This window comes from Caenorhabditis briggsae (genome assembly GCF_000004555.2).
Source record: "Caenorhabditis briggsae complete genome, chrII, whole genome shotgun sequence".
NCBI lineage: Eukaryota > Metazoa > Nematoda > Chromadorea > Rhabditida > Rhabditidae > Caenorhabditis > Caenorhabditis briggsae.
In genome coordinates, this window is record NC_013486.2 from 12,841,580 (window position 1) to 12,861,722 (window position 20,143).

Genomic DNA, 20,143 nt, shown 5'->3' on the forward strand with positions numbered 1-20,143 from the left:
ATCATGGTGCATTGACCGGCATGCTCCTACTCTAAGGCCGGTGGTCCAGAGTAGGAATGTAAGTACAAGGAATAAAAACTAATAGTCTTTATTGTGAACAAATCGAGTTAACTGACCATGTCTCGGCGGTGCCATCATCTTGCCACTGACTTCCATGACTCGAGGAGTATTGGCCTTTCCAGTGGGTCCAGCAGTCTTCTTTCCAGCATTTGGTAGTTCGGACATTTGGTGCGAGAGTTGTTCGGGAGCAGTTGGGACGTTGGTCTTCAGAAGAAGTAAACTGATCTTTCTGTCGAATTCGTTTCCTTTTATAGCCATCAGAGGGGGCGGAGCTTGACGTGGAGGTCGTGGAGGTCAGGGCAGATTGGAAGATTGGAAGAGCTTGGTCACGTTGGAATTCACGGGAATAGATTATTAGTTGAAAGATTTTAGTGTATTTGAGACACGTGGAGTCTCTATAAATATTTGTAGTTTGTAGTCGTGCAGGAGGACTACTGCTGCCGCGACAAGATATATTTTTCAGTGCATCATAATTTTTCTGCTCATCTATCAAATTGGTTCTATGATCACTTGTTTTGTTAAAAAGCATCAGGCAATTGCGGGAACTCTGAAAAAATATCAAATGCCAAATTATCTGGCCTTCCTGATGATTTCTTATGTTTTGATCTACACTTTTAGTGTCACTGGCATTTTTGCTACTTGTAATGTTCCAGAAGACAAACAGTTGGATTATGTGAAAACGGTAGCCCCGATTCGTAAAAAGTTGGCTATCTACAGTAATGCCAGTGTTTCCAGAACTATCCAGAATATGTCTCTGGATTTCTATCCCTTCCAAACTTCTCCATTTATGACCCATCTGATTATTTCGCAAATTTTGTGATCTACTCGCTGGTTGGAGGCATTATAGCGTTTTTAACGCTGGTTGCAGTGATTCTAAATATTTTTAGAATGTTGGCGCTTCTGAAATCAAAAGTCTCGAGATCCAATTATAGAAAACATCGTGCCGCCATCTGGAGTTTATTGGCTCAATTCGCCACGTCATCTGTCATTTTTGTACCGCCCATATTTTTTGTATTTATCGTGTTGATGGGTGTGGATGGGGCGCAATGTGAGTATCTTCAAAACTTCATTTAAAAATCAGATAACCGTAAAACCTGTGATAGAAGGGCCCCTAACTTTTAGCTTTGAGCCAATTTATCTCAGTTCCTGTGCAAGATATCAAAGTGCATCAACTGATAAAATGTTTATCATAATGCCATCAATATTTTATCAGTTGAGACAATTTTGATATCGTTCACAGCAACCGAGAAAACTGGCTCAAAGTTTAAGGTTAGAGGGCCCTTCTATTAGAGGTTTTATGGCGCTTACAAAATTGCAAAATTACAGTAATCGTGAAATATCTTGTCATCATTGCCTCATTCCATTCCTCACTTAACACAATTGTTCTGATTTTAACATTCCCGCCGTATCGAAAATTCGTGATTAATTTGATTTTGAGAAGAGAGTGGGTTTTGGAAGTTTCAGAAAAATCGGAAAATTAGGAATTTTTCAGAGATGCCAAACTATTCGGAATGTCTACAGTAACCCAACGACCGTCGGCGGTGATTTCGCACTTGGGGAGATAACATTTTTTTGAAATTTATTCGCATTCGATTTATGAAGTCTTTTGAAATCAAGTTTTTGGAAAATATCATTTTATGGAACATAAATAAGCAAAATATAAGCAAAAATAATGAGCCAGAGTCATCCCACTTTGAGCTCAATTATCTCGGTTCTTATGAAAGTTATCAAAATTTTATCAACTGATAAAATATAGGTAATAACATGATAAACAATTTATTAGTTGTGTACGGTATTCTACCGTGTTTTCTCTTTTAAAATCCTCTTTCCAAGTCTAAAGGAGAGAAATCTCCCCCGAACACACGTGCAAGAGGTGTGGATTACTGTATCCGCGCGCGAAACTGTGTGCGCGCCAAAACGCGTCTCCTCTCTCGGCAAATTCTCATCGTTTTCTTTAGTTTTCGCTGGTGTTCGCTCACGATTGGTGACGACCCGTTAAAGTGTGGCTCACTGGTTTTAAAGGTTTTATAGTGGTTTATTGAGTAAATTCAATAAATAGTGTTTTATAGAAAATCTGTGTTTTGTATTCTTCTAGTCTTCAGGTTACACAGGTCTCTTTGAGTGCATAGCGTTTGTCTGTGGTTCTCACTTTCTCTCTGCATCTCGTTGTTTTCAATAGTGTCTTTTAGCAGTTAGTGTTTCTGGGAGTTCTTTCAGTTACATTACTGTTGACAGATTTTTGATATCTTCTATAGAAATCGAGATAAGTGAGCTCAAAGTAGTGCTTGTGAAACCTGAAAATCATGTGAGCATCAAAATAAGTCTTGATTAACGAAACTCGAGTCTTCAGAAAAAATGTCGAAATTTTTGTGTTCTTAATGCATAATTATACCTTCCCCAATCTACTTTTCATCAGGCATCAACCACCAAAAACAATATGCTAACTTTGCAATTTTGGATTTTGCTCCCAAAAACTATTCACCTGCTCGAGGGCCCTGTTCTAATATATTTTTTAATTCATTTTAATATGTATGCAATTGACTTTTCGATTGCTTACTGGTTATCAACATATTATAGTTTCATTGGGATATTCTCTCTGTTCTTGGATTCATTTTCTATTTATTTGGTTTTGTTCAAGAGTGACAAAATTGATAATTTTCGCTATTTTTTGCTAAATTTTCAGGTATAAAACTAGCTGTTGAGCTCAGAAACTTAACGATTCGGAATGTTCGAATATCAGAAATGTTACAAAAATTCGAAAATTCAAAAATTGAAGAAGGTTGGAATTTTGAATTGTTCCATCTTCAAAACTACAAAAAAGGTTCACAACTACCGTATTACCTCTAGTAGAAGCCCACCCGAAGCGTCAACTTTGAGCTTAATCATCTACATTCCTGTAAAAGATATCAAAAAGTGGTCAACTGATAAAATATTGGTGGTAATGTGATAAACAATTTATCAATTGATAACATCTCAATATCTTTCAGAGGAACCGAGATAACTAAACTTAAAGTTGACGGTTTGGGGGGGGGGGGGGGGGGGGCTTCTGTTGCAGGTTTTATGAAAATCATTATTACAATTTTTGCAGATAACATGCTTACTAACTGATTTCCATCTAACTGGATTATGTCAGCCAGTTCCCTTGTATCCTTTATTAGCCGGATATGTAATGGGTTTTGGAATTCGTTTGGGTGTAACCACACATTTTGCAATGGTATCTTTTTTTAAATTACCGGAAATTACTATTTATCCATCTGTAAAATACTGAAATTTCCAGACTGGAATGTCAATTTTGTTCACTTATCAAATTGGTGCTATGATCATTTGCTTCGTCCAAAAACACCAATCAATTGCAGGCGCATTGAAAAAATATGAGATTCCAAAACCTTTAATTATCTTCATGGCACTCTATTTCTCCATTTTTGTTACAAGTGTTCCGTGTGTCTTCAGCACTTTAAATGTTCCAGAAGACCAGAAAATCGATTATATTCAAATAGTAACTCTGGACATTTTTGATTTGTTTTAATTTCTAATATTGTAGAACTATCCGGAATATCTATCCGAATTCCGATCTCTTCCCAATTTCTCCATTTACGAGCCATCTCCAAATTTCGCAATTTTCTTGCTCTGCACTGTTATTGGAGGATTTTTGGCATTTTTCGTGTTCGTGCTAGTTCTTCTGAATATATCCCGAATGCTACGTCTTCTAAAACCCAAAGTCTCCAGAGCTAATTATCGAAAACATCGTACAGCCATCTGGAGCCTATTGGCTCAATTTACCACGTCAACAGTGGTTTTTGTGCCACCCATTGTGTGTGCACTTGTGATTGTTTTAGGAATCAATGGATCACAATGTAGGAGAATTTTTTGGATCCAAAGATATTAAAAGTGTTTTTCAGTGATAATCGAAATGTTGGTGATGATTGCTTGTTTGCACTCTACATTGAACGTCATTGTGCTTATCACCACATGTCCCCCGTATCGAAATTTTTTGATCGATTTGATTTTAAGGAGAGGGTAGGTGAGATGGATCCAGGGATGTTCGGGATGGTTTTTTTCGGAATATTTCGATTTTTAAATATCGGAATTCCCGAATTCCAGAATATTCCAATTTTCGGATTTCTGGAATATTCCGATTTTCAAAATTTTGAAATTTCGGAATGTTCTCATTTTGGAAAGTTCCGAATTCCGGAATATTCCTATCTTTAAAAGTTCGGAATTTTCCTATTTTGGACATTTTGGATTTCCGGAATATTCCGATTATTTAAAAATTAGAATCCCGGAACCCCGAAATATTCTGATTTTGAGATATTCCGAATCTCGGAATTCCGGAATATTCCAATTTCAAAAATTCCGAAACGCAAGAATTTGGGGAAATTGCGATTCGAAGTTTTCGGAAATCCTTGACATTCTAATTGTGAACATTTCAGAATATTCCAATTTTCAAAACTTTCGAAATTTTGGATTTTCCAAAAATATGTAAATTTTGGAACATTAGAGGTTCCGGAATCTTCCGACTTCAGATTATTTTTTGAAATTTTCGGAATTCCCGCTAATTCCGGTTTCAAACACTTTTGGAATATTCTGATTTTTTATTCTCAATCCCACTTCCAGAAATTGATCCTAATTACAGTAATCCCCGAAACCAAAATGGAATATTAACGGTATCCCAGAAGCTCTCAGTAGTGGCTTCTCGTTTGACGAAATGAAGATTTCTGATACCTATTCTCATTAGAGCGTATTTACTAATTAAGAAAAAACAGAGAAAGTTAAAATAGAGCGTATTTACTAACTCAACAACTTGAAGAAAAAAAACAAATCAATAAACATCACAACAATCCACGAAACAACAAAAGATCCTCATTTTTGAACCGCCCATTCTGGCAGATCCGTCTTATAACACCATTTCGGTGTTTCGTATTTCAAACAATGCAAAAACAATTGAAAATGACTATCAGGTACTTTCTTCGATTCCACGTTGCATTTCTGACAGATTTCATCAAACTCTGGACGTTCTTGACTGGAGATTCCCGGTGATTCTGGAGTGACGTCAGTGGAATCAGACGCCAGATTCTCCATTCGTCGCTCGAATTCTGGATTCGGTTTTTCGTGCCAATTTTCAGACTTGTGCGTGTTTCGAACGTCTTCGCAGAGCTGTAAATCGATTTTTTTAGAATTCTGTGTTCCTAGGGATTACTGTACATCATCATAACCCTTCTGGTATTCCGCATTTTTTCCTTTTGTTGGCCCCCAAACCGTTGAATTGTAGAGTTGATCGCCAACGATTGGGTAGCCTGGAAAGTGTTAATTTTCGTATTTTTGAAAATTTAAAAATTACCCAAAAACTGAGAATGCACTCTGATCTGGTGGGTTCGTCCGGTTTCAATGTGCACTTGGACCACAGAATGAGTGCCGTCCGACCACAGTTTTCTGGGGAAAAAAGCTTTAAAAATTTGGTCATGACCTAGAAAAATTGAGTCATGACCTAGAAAAAACTAGGTCATGACCTAGAAAAAATTAGGTTATGACCTAGAAAAAGTTATGTCGTGACCTAGAAAAAATTAGGTCATGACCCAGAAAATCTAAAAATTAGGTCATGACCTAGAAAATCTAAAAATTAGGTCATGACCTAGAAAAAGTTATGTCGTGACCTAGAAAAAATTAGGTCATGACCCAGAAAATCTAAAAATTAGGTCATGACCTAGAAAATCTAAAAATTAGGTCATGACCTAGAAAAAGTTATGTCGTGACCTAGAAAAAATTAGGTCATGACCCAGAAAATCTAAAAATTAGGTCATGACCTAGAAAATCTAATAGTTAGGTCATGACCTAGAAAATCTAAAAATTAGGTCATGACCTAGAAAATCTAAAAATTAGGGTTCGTCCGGTTTCAATGTGCACTTGGACCACAGAATGAGTGCCGTCCGACCACAGTTTTCTGGGGAAAAAAGCTTTAAAAATTTGGTCATGACCTAGAAAAATTGAGTCATGACCTAGAAAAAATTAGGTCATGACCTAGAAAAAATTAGGTCATGACCTAGAAATTCCAAAAATTAGGCCATGACCTAGAAAATCTAAAAATTAGGTCATGACCTTGAAAGAATGGGTAATGACCTAGAAAAAACTAGGTCATGACCTAGAAACAATTAGGTCATGACCTAGAAAAAACTAGGTCATGACCTAGAAAAAATTAGGTCATGACCTAAAAAAATTAGGCCATGACCTAGAAAATCCAAAAATTAGGTCATGACCTAGAAAAAACTAGGTCATGACCTAGAAAAAATTAGGTCATGACCTAAAAAAATTAGGCCATGACCTAGAAAATCCAAAAATTAGGTCATAATTTGCTACAATATACCTAAACGTGGATTTCGCCTCCTTTCCATCGGGTCGAACACATTGGATTCCCATTGAGATAACCAATGGACCGATAGGTTGCTCACAGACTTGCTCCTCGCTGGAAAAATGAAAATATGAGAAAAAAGTGCAAATGCGCTCCATTGAGAATTCCCGGTTTTTAGCGGTTTTGAGCTTTAAAAATGCTGGAAAAAGCTTAATTTTTTTTTTGAAGCGAAGCTGAGCAATATAGCTCTAGCTGAGCAATGAAGCTCGAATTTTCAGTAGAGCGAATTTTCCAACAGTTTTGGGGGACCAAAACTCACTCCGGAAACACTCCATCCACTTTACAAACGTATTCTTTACTCCATTCGCCCTGTTTCAGCGTCGTTTTGAATTCCAGATCGGTTTCGTAGTTTTTGGCAAAGAGGAGGACTCCAGACGTGGCACGATCCAGGCGGTGAAGTACACGAAGTCCAGTTTTTTCCTCGTTTTCTCTCAATTGTCCCAAAACTGTGTGAATTGCGTATTGGCCACATGTGTGGACCGGCAGGGATGGGGGTTTCTCGATGACCAGGAGGTCATCGGTTTCAGAGATTATTCGGATGGGCAGGTCGCGGACCTGGAGGAAAAAAAATTCAGAAAATCTAATTTTTCTTAGATTCTTCTTCAGCTCATCGAGAGCTTCAAAACAAGCCCAAACACGACTAGATTCTGAAATTTTTTGGGATTACTGTAGTTTCGTGGTGAGGCCCAAACAGGCCTAATAATCGATCTACAACTAATATATTCTTACTCAGCTAGTCGGGAGTTTCAAAATAAACTCAAATACGACTACTTTCCCTCAAAATTTGCAAACTTTGGGTCCCACCACGAAAACTACAGTAACCCTAAAATTGCTCAGAATCTGATCGAGTTTAGGTTCATTTTGAAGCTCTTGACTAGCAGTAGAGGAATATAGAGGTTTGGTTGCAAAACATCAAAAATCAATCGAGTTGTGAGCAATTTCAGATTTCCAGAAAAAAAAATATTTTTCCAAAAGTCTGTGTTTCCCAAAATCCAGATGTCCTCACCGGATGTTCATGCCGATGAACCCAATGCTCCACTCGATCGCCATTCTTCATCACATAGTCCACGTCGGTCATCTGCTCGCCATTCACATAGATTCGTCCCATTTTGCAAGCGACCTTCTGGAATGAAAATTGGGGATTTTCAGGTTTTTTCGAAAATTTAAAGTTTCCTATTTTTGTGCTCAACTATCTCAGTTCCTATAAAAGATATCAAAATTTTGTCAACTGGTGAATTGTTTATCATTTTATCACCAACATTTTATCAATTGACAACTTTTTGATATCTCTCATAGCAACCGAGATAATTGAGCTCTTTTTTTTTCTTGATTTCAAGTTTCAATTTTAAATCCTATTTTAAGCCGTTTTAAAAAGTGCATTTTCAGTGCGAAACTCTTTTGAAAATTTCAACTTTCTGGTGGGCGACTGCCGGAAAAAAATGGGAAAAAGTTGTGATCGGAGGAGGCAATTTTTTGAAACATCTGGATGAGAAAAACAAAGAATTTCATATGATCAATTCTTCATACTTTTCATCAAAAGAGCGTAATTTTATTATGAGGTCTTAAAATTTTCAAAAATTCCAAAATTCGTTTTTTTAATCAAAAAACGATGCTCCGCCCCTTTTGATCATCAATTACATTCCGGTCCCGGTCCATCATGAAAAAGATGCGGAGCTTATGAGGCTCCGCCCCTTTTGACTAAGGCCTTTTCAAGTGTCTTCGGTGTGTCTGTGTGTCCGGATGTTTTTTCCAGCCGTTTTCTCGTATTTTAAAAAGACAAAAAAACGTCTACTTCTTTTCGTTTTTTCTTCAAAAAACGGAAGACCAGGAGGAAATTATATGGGGGTCCTCCTTATCGAGTTCGTTCATTTTTCTCCCTTCTTCTTCTTCGTTTCACTTTTTGAGTAAACAAGAAAATCACGATACTTGATTTTCTGCGGAACTTTCTCACGTCTTCAATTTGAACGTCTTCTATGCTTCCTGGTCTATTCGACCGGATTTTCAGAGAAAAATTCGGGTGTTATTAGCACCTTTACCATGATGGCCTAACTTTCGCAATTTGAGTTTTCTAGGTCACCAACTTTGGTGACCCAGAAATGACGTGATGTGTGTTTTCTAGGTTATCATAACGTGGAAGCCTAACTTTTGCAATTTGAGTTTTCTAGGCCACCAACTTTGGCGACCTAGAAATGACCTGATGTGTGTTTTCTAGTTCATTTTAACGCGGTGGCCTAACTTTTGCGAGTTGAATTTTCTAGGCCACCAACGTTAAAGGTTCGAATGTTTGAGCGTTCATTAACCGAACCTTTTTAGACTGTTTCTGGACTTCTCTAGGCCCATTTTTCATTCTTGGTTTTCTATCAAATTCCATATCAGTGAATTCTCCCACGTCTTCTGGAGATGTGACGTCTTCTAGTTTTTCATTTTTTGAAATTCGCCCAAAGTCATTTCCTTGTCTTCTCCTCCAAATTAGTTACATTTCGATTCCACTTTTCGCTGGTTTTTGGTGTCTTTTGTTTCAATTTTATCACATTTCCAGGTTTTTGATCATTAGAGAAAGTGTGCTCCATTGGATTGTTTTTTCAAGAAGACGTCAGAGTATTCAGAATTCTTCAAATTTTTCGAAAAACTCCTAAATCATTCTGTGCTACTAGCGTGACACATATCAAATAGGCGCCCAAGTTTTTCCCCAAAATTCCAAAAAATTTTGGGTCACTTCCAATTTCTCAATTTCTCGGAAGAAATTATGAGAAAGAGGGCGGATGAAAAGAAATTCGGGGTGCATAAATTTGCATAAACACTAATTATCGTAGTATAAGATGATGATGATGGTGATGAGCGAGACGTCTTCTAAAAGAAGACGTCACAAATCGAAATGCATTGGAGCATTAAAATTTGGTCAAGAAGACCGCTTCTTCAATAAGACGAAGAGCGTCTCTTTTTTTGGGATAACTTTGAAAAGATCTGAGACATTTTTGCCGGTTTTCTAGGCCACCAACTTGCATGCTCTAGGAATGACCTGATATACAATTAGTGTCATTTATGCTATTTTAAGATGGTGGCCTAACTTTCGCAATTTGAGTTTTTAGGCGACCAACTTTCAAGGTCTAGAAATTATCTGATATTCACATGGTTTGTTTTCTAGGCAATGGTGGCCTAGCTTTCGCAAGTTGCGTTCACCAACTTTCGAATCCCAGAACTCCACAGGGTGCGTCTCCGGCTTCCTGTCGTCCTTCGCATTTCTATTTAAGCCACGTCATCAGAACTACAGTAGTCTTCTTTTCAGAGTGCTCCGTTAACCTCGCTTTATGGACTGTACGAAACTCCATTAGAGTCTCATTAAGACCAAAGCGGGAGCGGAGGTCCATTAGAGCATTCTATTACCCTATCATGTAAGGGGTACGGTAGTCCAAATCACTTGGGTCAAATGGGTCCATATAAAAGAGGGTCGTCCGGATTCTTTGAATTTCGAGTGTTTTTTTTCTTTTTTCTGCCTTTTTTGACGCCTTCACTTTTTCGAAAAACATCCATTTTTATCTTTTCTCTCTTCACTTTTCTTAAGGCAAAAAAAAGAAGAGACCACTTGAATAACCGACAAACGTCAATTTTCCATATATTTTTTCGTTTCTTGAGGTGGGGGTACTTGTCGCGGGAGACCTCTTTTGCTCGTTTTGTTTTGAATGGTCCATAAGAGACTGAGGATGAGCAATCATTTTTCTTAGAGTACAGTGAGAAAAGGTTAGCTCTGGATGGTCCTATCCTCATGGAGTATTCCCTGGAATTTGAACTTCCTGGATGGCGAGACACTGGCTTGGCCAAACTGGTCCAAACTCAATTCTCCTGATTTCCTGAGGAAAATTCACTTTCCTGAATCTTGGAATTTTTTAAGCCATGCGACGAATACTGCTTTTTGGCTCCATCTTCTTCCTTATATAGTGAATTCTGCAGATTGCCACGTGGACGTCCCCAAGGCCAGGGTAGATCTTGGCGGCGACAGTAGCCATGTCACGTTTCTTTCTCCAGAAATGACCTTTTTTATACTCATTGTGTCAATTATGTACTAGAAAGGTCGTGCCATGGGTCAACCAGACATTCTAGACATAACTTCAATAAAATTCCTTGGTTCTGTTGGTTCCGTTCCTCTTGCCTTTTTCAGACTTTTTTGCATTTTTAAGAATTTCTTCTAGTCGTTTTTTTTCTTGCTCCACAAAACTCCAAAAATGACGAGAATACCCTTTTTTTGGGGGTGATGGTAGTGTGTGGTATTCTCTAATTTCCTTCACATTTCGGTTTCATTTCCTCCGCCATGCCTTCGAGAATTTTCTCCCATTTGGAATTGAAAATTCTCGTTTTGAGGGGGTGAGAAATAAGAAAAGGAGAGCCAAAAAGAGCCCCAAAAATGATGATTGGGATGACTTTTCCATAAGCTCTTCTATCTCCTTTCTTTAATTTCGAATCGAAAATTTCGACTTTTCCAGTTAGGCTCCGCCCACTTTTTGGAGATCTCTTTTTTAAAAAAAGAAGGATTAACAATTGCGTAATTGTCTTTTTCTTCTTTTTCTGGACTCAGAAACTTTCTGAATAGTAGTTTTTGAATGAAAAAAGAAGGATGAGCAATCGGATTAGTTCCAGTTCTATTCTAGATTCTAGAATTTTCTAGAGGTCAAATTTGAGTTTTTGGATTCAGTTTTCGAGAAAAAAGTTCGATTTTTGATGAATAGGTGACCTGATTAGGACCCATTTTTCAATGTTTTTGAATATCAAAAATTGAACTATTTTTAGTCAAATTTTTCATCATTTTTTAGGCTACTTTGGACCATTTCCAGACATTATAACATTATTATTAGGCTTTTTTCAGGCTATTTTGGACTATTTTCAGGCTTTTTCGGGCTTTTTTTCAGACCATTTTCAGTCATTTTAAGACTATTTTCAGGTTTTTATTGGTCTATTTTTATTCTATTTTGGACCATTTTCAGTCACTTTTAGGCTATTTTGGACTATTTTTAGGCTTTTTTTGGGCTATTCCTGACCATTTTCAGTCATTTTTAGACTGTTTTTAGACTATTTGTAGGCTTTTTCTGGCTATTTCGGACTATTTTCAGTCATTTTTAGACTATTTTTAGGCTATTATTGGTCTATTTTTAGCCTTTTTAGATCATTCTAAAGCTATTTTGGCGATTTTCAACCATTTTCAGCAGTTTTTCCATCTTTTTAGAAACAATTTTGAACATTTTCAGGCATTTTCAGACTTTTAAAACCAAATTTCGATCATTTTTGACGCATTATTTACCCAGAAATTGGGTTTTTTAACACTTTCAGTTGTCCCAAAATAACAATAGTATAACCCGTTTTATTTAAAAACGATAAAAAACAGAAAACAATATTCCTGGTCTCTATTTTGTCCTACCTCGTTTATCTTCCTGTTTATTTCCTCTCAATTCTTCTTCTTCTCATTCCTACAAGCTCCGCCCCTTTTTCTCCTCCTTCTTGGGCTCTATGTGGAAAACCTAGAATACTTATTTTTTCTTTTTTTGCGATTTGTATAAAACTTTTGATCCCTTTAAAATATTCCAAAAAATTGTGGTTTTCTTTTTGAGAGATTCTTGCTAATGATGAGCAATGATGAGCAATTTGACGATGAGGTGCTGCTCGCTTGAGCAACTTTTCGTCGTTTTTGTTATTTGACGAAAAATAGCATTTGACAGAAAATAATAGCAAATTGGCATTTGTCAAAAACCCCAAGTTTCCAGGAAGTGATGTGATTTTTTATATTTTTTTTTTTCCAAAAATGACGTTTTCAGAGTTTTTATGTAGTTTTTATGAGTTTTTTTGGCTCAAAATTGAAAAAATAAGACATATTAAAATTTAATTTTTTCCGAAAATTTGAAATTGCTCACAACTTTTCTATTTACTGAAAATGTGCAAAAAAAACCTTTATAATCTTTCTCGGCTAGTTGAGCGTTTTGAAATGAGCCTAGATTCGACTAGCTTCTGAGCAGTTTTAGTATTACTGTAGTTTTTGTGATGGGACCTAAAAAACCACAATTTTGAGGTGAACAAGTCGTGTTTGGGCTCATTTTGAAGCTCTCGGCTAGCTGAAAAAGAAGGTATTAGTGAAAGGTTGAAATTTTGGGGAGAAAATTGGAGAAATCGGAGCAGAAATTGAGATTTCTGGAATTTTGTTTGGATTTTTTCTCCGATTGAAAAATTCGAATTCTGTCGTTTACAGGCTCAAGTTTCGACTTTTTGCGTTTTTTTTAAATATTGATTTTTGAGATTTTTTCGAAATTTTGGATTTTACGGCTTTTTTTTTGGAAATTTCGATTTTTTACATTTTTTTGAGAATTTTTGATTTTGTGATCTTTTTTTTCTAAAATTTCTGAATTTTGTGATTTTCAAAAATTTTGAGTTTTGAGATTTTTTGATAATGTTTATATTAAATTTTGGGATTTTTCTGAAAATTTTGATTTTTCAGATTTTGGTGAATTTCGAATTTCGAAAATTTTCGAGATTTTTCGAAAAATTATGATTTTTGAGGGTTTTCAAAAATTTTTGATTTGTAGGATTTTTTTTTCAAAAATTTTGATTTTTGACATTTTTTGAAAATTTTGATTTTTGAGGATTTTATTTGAAATTTTTGAGGTTTTTAAAATTTTTTTATTTTTCGACTATTGAAAATTTGAGATTTTTTCAAATTTCAAAATTCTGTTTTCCTAAAAATCCCCCAGAATCCCATAACACAAAAAACATCTTCTAGAACTTTAGCTTTTCTTCTATGTTTTTTTTCTCAAAAATCACATTTACTGAATTCTCCTTTCCCTTCAGGCGAATTGCGTGGTAAGGAGAAAAAGGGATCGTCACTTTTAATGTGTTTTTTGTGTCTTGACATACAGAAGAAATGGATAAAAAAGTGAATAAGAAGAGTGTATAAGCCATATTCAATTAGTGCTTCTGTATATGGTTTTGTGGATATTTCGCCTAAGGCCTTAGGCTAAAGAAGAAGAAGAAAATGTGTCACTTTTGTAGGAATAAGAAGGACACACTTGCCAATAAACTAGAATCTCCTCTTCGTTATTTCACCAGAAAAGTCTTTCAGAGATGTAATATGCCCTTCAATTCATACACCGATCGCCTATCCCAGTTCTCTATGCTAACCACCCTTCTAGTTCTTCGTACCTATCACAAAATTGTTATAAACTCATACCATTTTCCCTTTATGTCGTCCTACATTCTTCCCAGCCATTCTAACAGAGCCCCGTATTTGTTCAAAATCAACGGTCAATACTTTGACTGCTTCCTTCACAGAAACTTGTCTACGTGGAACCGTGTATGTAAGGTGATAAATACTAAGCTCAGTCCGGTGGCGTTTGCTAAGCGAGTAGGAGCGATTCCTTATGATATTCTGATCCCTCCCACTTGACCTACAGGACTCTAGTCGGTCCGTCTGGTCATTTTACTTTTTTATTTGTACAGGTCCCATTTCTTGCCAAATTATCTATCGATTTCCCCCCCCCCCCCCCCCCCCATGCATTGCAAATAAATATATTATTATTAAGGCTTTTTGATTCATTGCACTGAGTGATTACACTGAGTATGAGTCAGAAGAAAAAATTTTAGCTTACTGAAATTTTTTTTCATGATTTTCCAGAAAAATCGTATTCTGTAGTTGCCTTTCACTCGGTTGGCTTGAATTTTATTTTTTCGAATTTAAGATTTTTTAAATAATTTTAAAACTTCTTCTCTCTGAATTTCTGCCATTTCAAGATGCAATTTTCAGGAAATTTTCGTAATATTCTAGTACAAAAAAAAATCAGAGCTGTATAAGATATTTTCGGACAATTTTTCATTGATTTCGAAGCATGTTAAACAATTTTGAGCCATTCTTTATAGATTTTGAATCATTTTTCAAGATTTTTGGACCTTTTTTCATCTACTTTGAACAATTTTTCACAGTTTTTGAACCATTTTTTATGGATTTCTGATAATTTTTCATGGATTTTAGATCATGTTTCATGATTTTTAGACACTTTTGGAAAAAAAAATATTTTTTTTCAATTTTTATGGTCTAAATTTTTAAAATTTCAATTCGAAATATTGGTTTTTTTCAGTAAAAATCGAATTCTCGATACTGAATTGGAGTTTTAGGGTTCAGAATTTGCATATTATTCGGAAAAGGTTGAAAAATATCTACTTCTCTCTCCCTATTTCTCTATTTTCCACACACATAATTATAGCTCTAAACGTGCTCTCCATCACACCTCTTTCAGCCCAATTTTTTAAAAATTCCTTTTTTTTCGGTTTTTTTGGTGTTTCCCTTCTCCCCCTCTCAACTTCCTTCTTCTTTATTTTTTCAAGTGTTTTTCGTTTTTTTTTTCAAATTTCACGCCACCCTGATTTTTGTCGTCTCCTCCCGTTCCGAGAGCCGAAAAGAGCCAAATTTTTGGCGGTTTTTTGGATTTTAGAGATTTTTGATTCACTAGGGAGTAATTTTAGAAACTTTTTATCAGATGAGAAAAATCTGAAAATTCCGGAAAATGAGGGGGATGCGCCGCCTGGATAATTTATGAGATTTTTTAGATTTCGTGGGATTTCTAGAATTTTCCTCTCAAAATTTTTTTGAGAATTCCACTAACCGCATAGTGTTTGTTCGTTGAAAGAAACTCTCCGGCAAATACCTCGACCATTTTTCGCCCAATCCATCGACCCTTGGTACGGGTACGGTAGCAAGACCAGTATGGGGACAGGTGACGGATTCCTGGAACATTATAGTGAAAAATAGGGTTTTGTTTTTGCAAATTTCGAATTCAAATTAGCCATAAAACAAGTTTTTTTTCGATTTATGATGAAAAAATTTTTTTGAAAACAATTTTTTCTTCGGAAAAAATTCCTTTTTATTAAATTTGCGGCAACATTTCCAGGAAAACATTCAAAATTTACCATCAATAATCTTGAACGGAACTTTCATTGGCAACTCATTCAACGGATCCACCTTCTTATTCGGGTCCTCGTACTTCTTTTTCTTTATCAACGAAGAATCCGATTTTTCCGCGGTTTTCCGCTGAAAATCATTTGTTTTGAAGACTAAAAATAAGAAGAACTCACTTTTTCAGCTTTTGAACTTGTTTCTTCCGACTTTTCTGCTTTCTGGAATTTTTTAGAATTTTTCAAAAATCGACAATTTAGAAATACCTGTTCTTCGATGATTTTCGAGGAATCCGAGGGAGTTTCCATATGGAAAAAATCTGAAAAAACCTATTTTATTTTTTAAATGGCTGTTTTCAGCGGAATTTTCAAGAAAAACCTGCAAAACCTCGTTAAATGCGAAATTAATTCATAGAAAAAACGAAGGCCTAGCGGCGCTAACGATTGCATGAAATGCGCAAGCAACCTAGTTTTGCGCGATAGGTGATCTGACCATAACTCGTTGCGCCTTGATTATAAAAAACTTTAATCCCGATTTTCGTGATTTTCAAAAAATTTCCAACATTTTGATACCAAAAACTTCTCAAATCGGTGACATGACCCAAAAAAATCATTTTTCCACTTTTTTTCCACTTTTCCTGCCCCCATAGTTTGTCACGGATCAGCTCATTGGTATTCCGATGTGTTTTGGCATGTACTCGCACTTTTTTGGAATTAAATACTACATTAAGGAAGAGGGATATGGAAAAGGGGAGGCATCAAAATTCAATTAGCTCCTGTGTCTTTTCTCTTTTCGCCACTTTTTTTCTGATGACTTTTTGACTTGTAGCTCATTTTATTTCATTTTTTGGGAATTTCAGAATCCAGAAAGGATCCTTTAAAGACCAAAAATGGAAGCCTCTACCAGCCAAATGTTGAACTTCGAGCCGCCTCCAATATTCTGTAATTCTTGCCTGGGATCCACAGACCCTGAGTACTTGGTAAGGTTTTAATAGTCCATGTTTCCCATTTTTTAAGTATCTAGGCCACTATAAATGAGATTTCCAGACCTACAACCTAGCGGTTTCTGGAGTCCTTCTGGCTATCGTCGGAATGATTGGACTTATTGGAAACATTTTGGTTGTTAAAACCTATCTGCATCCTGAACTGGCGGTAATTTGAATTTTTGTTTGAACTTCAGATTTTAAAAAAATCTGAAATTTAAGATCCATTCCACGTCGATCTATCTAGCGGCGTTGGGATTCTCCGACTTCTTTTTGGTGCTCACTGCCATGTTTTTGTTTGTACTGGAGGCATGGAGACATCATGATTATCCGAGTAAGTGGATTTCTAATTATTTTGCAATTTAGTGAATTTCGAATTTTTTAAAATCTCTCAACAGGAATAGCTAGCTCGCCTAGCCGCCTTGGACAAGCGCGCCTAATGTGTACTCCTTTCGTGTCTGGTGGGGTAAGCGACCGCCGTGGCCGAGTGGCTAACGTACGCCACTATTATGCGCTTTTGGTGCAGGTTCGACTCCATTGGGTTGCAACTTGTTTTTTTTTGTTTTCAGAAATTGCTTTTTTCGTTTAATTTTTTTAAATTTCAGCTCTGGCATATCTATACGTCATCGGAGCTCCCATAGTCTTTCCAGTGGCCGCGGTTTTTCAAACGAGTTCCGTGTATTTTTGTGTTGCTGCTGCTGTCGATTGTTTCATTGTGGTGGTACTTCCGGAAAGTGTAAAAGTGCTCTATTGTACACCGAGGTGAGTGAGAGAAGAGGTTTTGAAATGTTTAAAACTTTTTGTGATTTCATTTCTTAAAGGTTCTGAAAATCTGAAATTCGGACGAATTCTTTTTCCAATTTTCAATTTCTAACTTTTTGAATTATCGAGTTTCTGAACTATTTTGAACTTTTGAGTTTTCGAATTTTCGAACTTCAGAATTACTTTATTTTTCAGTTTTTGAGTTTTTCGGGATCTTTTTTTTTGAATTCTTGAATTTTGATTTTTTGAGTTTTCGAACTTCCCGAGTTTCTGAACTCCTGAATTTCTGAATTTCTGAATATTCGAAATTTCCAAGTTCTGAATTATTGAATATCTGAACATCTGAATATCTCGAGTTTCGAGTTTTTGTATTTTTGAGAAAAAAACTTCAAAATGTTTTCGAATTTTTCAAATTTTCAATAATTGTGGAACTTACAAAAATTCCAAATTTTTCTGATTTCTGGAATTGGAAAAACTTTTAAAATTCGAAATTTTCAAAGTGCAAAAAATTTGAAATTTGTACTTTTCGAAACTTTGAAAACTTGGAAAATTGAAAAAATTGAAACATTCAAATCTTTAGATTTTAAAATTCAGAAATTCAAAAGTTCTGTATTTCAGAAATTTAGAAATTCAGAAATTTTGAAATTTTGAAATTTTGAAATTTTGAAACTCAGATATTCCGAAATTCAAAAATTAGAAATTTGTGAAATTCGAAATCTGCGAAATTCGTAGTTTCCAAATTCAAAACCTCAGAATTTCTGAAATTCTAAAAGAACTTTTTGAATTTCAATGTTACCAAAAAAAATTTCCAGACGCGCCAAAATGACCTGCCTGATCCTTTTCGTAATCTGCTGTGCCTACAATGTCCCCCATTTCTTCGAACTGGAAAAAGTCGATTGTCTAGATGACAACGGCCTGGATTCAATGCAAATTTGTCCCACTGACATTCGTCTGGATGCTGCTTACTATGCAATTTATTACACTTATATGTACACAACTTTTCTGGCAATTGGACCATTATCTCTTCTAATTCTTCTCAATGTTTGTGTCGTTTTTACTGTTGTCACCAAAGGAAGTAATGAGGAAAATGGAGGTAATTTTAAGAACTCTGATTGACCGCTTACTGACCAGGCCTGTGCGGCAACAATTTTTTTTCGGAAATTCGGCAACTCGGCAATTTGCCGAATACTTTTCGGCAACGTTCGGCAACTCGGCAATTGCCGAAAAAAAATTTCGGCAATTTCGGCAACTTTCGGCGATTTTCGGCAACAAAAGTTTTGCGTCTTTTTTTAATAAAATCAATACGAAACTCACCTGAAAATGCTTCTATCAGGCTCAGAACTACAGAAAATGTGTTTCATAAGTTCCTTAAAGAAGTAATTACAAAAATTGGCAACTCAAGACCACATTTTTTATGCAAACTATTTCTCTTTAGCAATAGAGAGTATTCCAATGGTTGAAAATATTTGTTCCGATTGTGAGTTTTGAAAATAGTGCGCTCAACTTGTTAGGCAACTCACGACACACGTTCCCTAGAGATTTGAGACAGATTGGATAATTTTTTTGATGAGTTGTGACTCATGATATCTATTTTTCTCCTATGTTCAAAATTTGATTTTTCGAACTTCGAAATCATTTTTTTAACTAAAAAAATTGTGAAAATCTCTAAAATCAAAAAAAATTCAGAAACAATTTTTTTTTAATAAAAAAAAAAAATTTTTCTCGAAAATTCCTGAAATTCAATTTTCCAGAAGACGACACCATCTCTCTTATTCTCGTCGTGTTTTTCTTCATTTTCTGCAATTTCACAGCGCTTATGGTCAATTTTATGGAGATAATTTTCGACGACCCGGTAAGCATTTTATGGCTTTATTTTTGAAAAAGTGAGAGTATTATTTTCAGACAATGCTCGTTTATTTTGTGGATCTGTCGAACTTGTTGGTGGTAGTGAATGGGACGGCGAATTTCTTTTGCTATTTCATTTTTGGGACCAGTTTCCGGAATACGTTGAAAAAGGTATGAAAGGATTCTGAGATTCGGAGATTCGGAGATTCTGGGAATTTGAGATTCTGAAATTCTGAGATTCTCGTTTAAGATTGTGCTATTTTCAAAATCAGAGTTTCTAAAATTCTCAGAGTTAAAAAGCTCAAAAATTTAGAAACCTAGAAATTCCAGAAGAAAATCCTGGAAATTCGAAAATTTCGAAAATTTCTGAAAATTGACATTTTGAAAAAAAAAGTTTAGAAACCAAAGAACTCTAAAAAAATAGAAAATTTTTTAAAAAATCCGAAAAAAAATTGGAAAGTTTGGTAAAATTTTAGGGAAAAAAAGCGATTCTAAATATCTGAGATTCTGGGAATCTAATTCAAAATTCTGAAAAATTCTGAAATTTTGAATTTCTGATTATCTGAAATTTCAAGATCCTGAAATTCTGGAATTTCGATGTTTTGAAAATCCGAGATGTTGAGATTCTGAGGTTCTGAGATTCTAAGATTCGAGATTCTGGGATTCTAAGATTCTGAGATTCTGAGATTCTGAGATTCTGAGAGTCCGAGATTCGAGATTCTGGGATTCTAAGATTTTGAGACTCTGAGATTTTAAGATTCTGAAATCTTGACATTCTGAAATTCTTAAATTTCGAAGTTATGAAATTTTGAGAATCTGTATTTCTGAAAAATTCTGAATTCTGAAATTCTGAAATGACCATAATTTTGGTTTCGAAATCCCAAACTTTTTATTTCCAGACCATCCTTGGTGCTCCGGCAAAACGTTCAGCAGTGCTATGGATCAACGACCAGGAGAACAAAAATCAACAGACTTCATTGATTTGAAAACTTGATTTTTTTAAAAATTTGAATTTCCCGCCAAAATTAATATTCTCCTCACTTGAAAATCTCTTCTATTCAACCGGTACTTTCTCATTGTACGGACTTGTCTTTTTTTCTTTTTTTCCAAAACTTTACTTTTTTAAAAATTTCATACTGTCATTTTTCTGTCCCATTTTTTTTCTTCC

The 20,143-nt window shown here is 35.5% G+C and overlaps 5 protein-coding genes across 5 annotated transcripts in view; 3 read left to right on the plus strand and 2 right to left on the minus strand.

Moving 5' to 3' along the window:
• CBG19548 overlaps positions 1-1,625 on the plus strand; it is a gene marked incomplete at both ends in the record, with an annotated part of 4,273 nt that extends 2,648 nt beyond the window's left edge. Inside the window, 4 exons of the mRNA XM_045242830.1 lie at positions 524-742; positions 796-1,108; positions 1,387-1,504; positions 1,553-1,625. Of these exons, the coding sequence (XP_045096809.1) occupies positions 524-742; positions 796-1,108; positions 1,387-1,504; positions 1,553-1,625 (723 nt within the window). The remainder of the gene's footprint in view (positions 1-523; positions 743-795; positions 1,109-1,386; positions 1,505-1,552) is intronic.
• On the minus strand, positions 79-318 carry CBG19549 (the record flags this gene model as incomplete). Its single annotated transcript, XM_002646814.1, has 1 exon — positions 79-318. One exon carries the CDS (start codon positions 316-318, stop codon positions 79-81), a length of 240 nt encoding a protein of 79 aa, XP_002646860.1.
• Positions 1,626-3,343: 1,718 nt separating the features above from the next.
• Positions 3,344-3,586, plus strand: CBG19547 (the record flags this gene model as incomplete). Its single annotated transcript, XM_002646812.2, has 1 exon — positions 3,344-3,586. One exon carries the CDS (start codon positions 3,344-3,346, stop codon positions 3,584-3,586), a length of 243 nt encoding a protein of 80 aa, XP_002646858.2.
• Positions 3,587-4,920: 1,334 nt separating this feature from the next.
• CBG19546 lies at positions 4,921-15,694 on the minus strand (the record flags this gene model as incomplete). Its single annotated transcript, XM_045242831.1, has 10 exons — positions 4,921-5,214; positions 5,263-5,354; positions 5,399-5,490; positions 6,419-6,517; positions 6,723-7,018; positions 7,470-7,586; positions 15,097-15,218; positions 15,401-15,521; positions 15,566-15,607; positions 15,653-15,694. The coding sequence occupies 10 exons, from the start codon at positions 15,692-15,694 to the stop codon at positions 4,921-4,923; spliced, it is 1,317 nt and encodes a 438-aa protein (XP_045096808.1).
• A 581-nt stretch (positions 15,695-16,275) lies between these two features.
• Positions 16,276-19,961, plus strand: Cbr-frpr-14 (the record flags this gene model as incomplete). Its single annotated transcript, XM_045242832.1, has 8 exons — positions 16,276-16,365; positions 16,433-16,537; positions 16,591-16,702; positions 16,974-17,130; positions 17,943-18,223; positions 18,882-18,982; positions 19,033-19,146; positions 19,875-19,961. 8 exons carry the CDS (start codon positions 16,276-16,278, stop codon positions 19,959-19,961), a joined length of 1,047 nt encoding a protein of 348 aa, XP_045096807.1.
• Between the last annotated feature and the right edge of the window lie 182 nt (positions 19,962-20,143).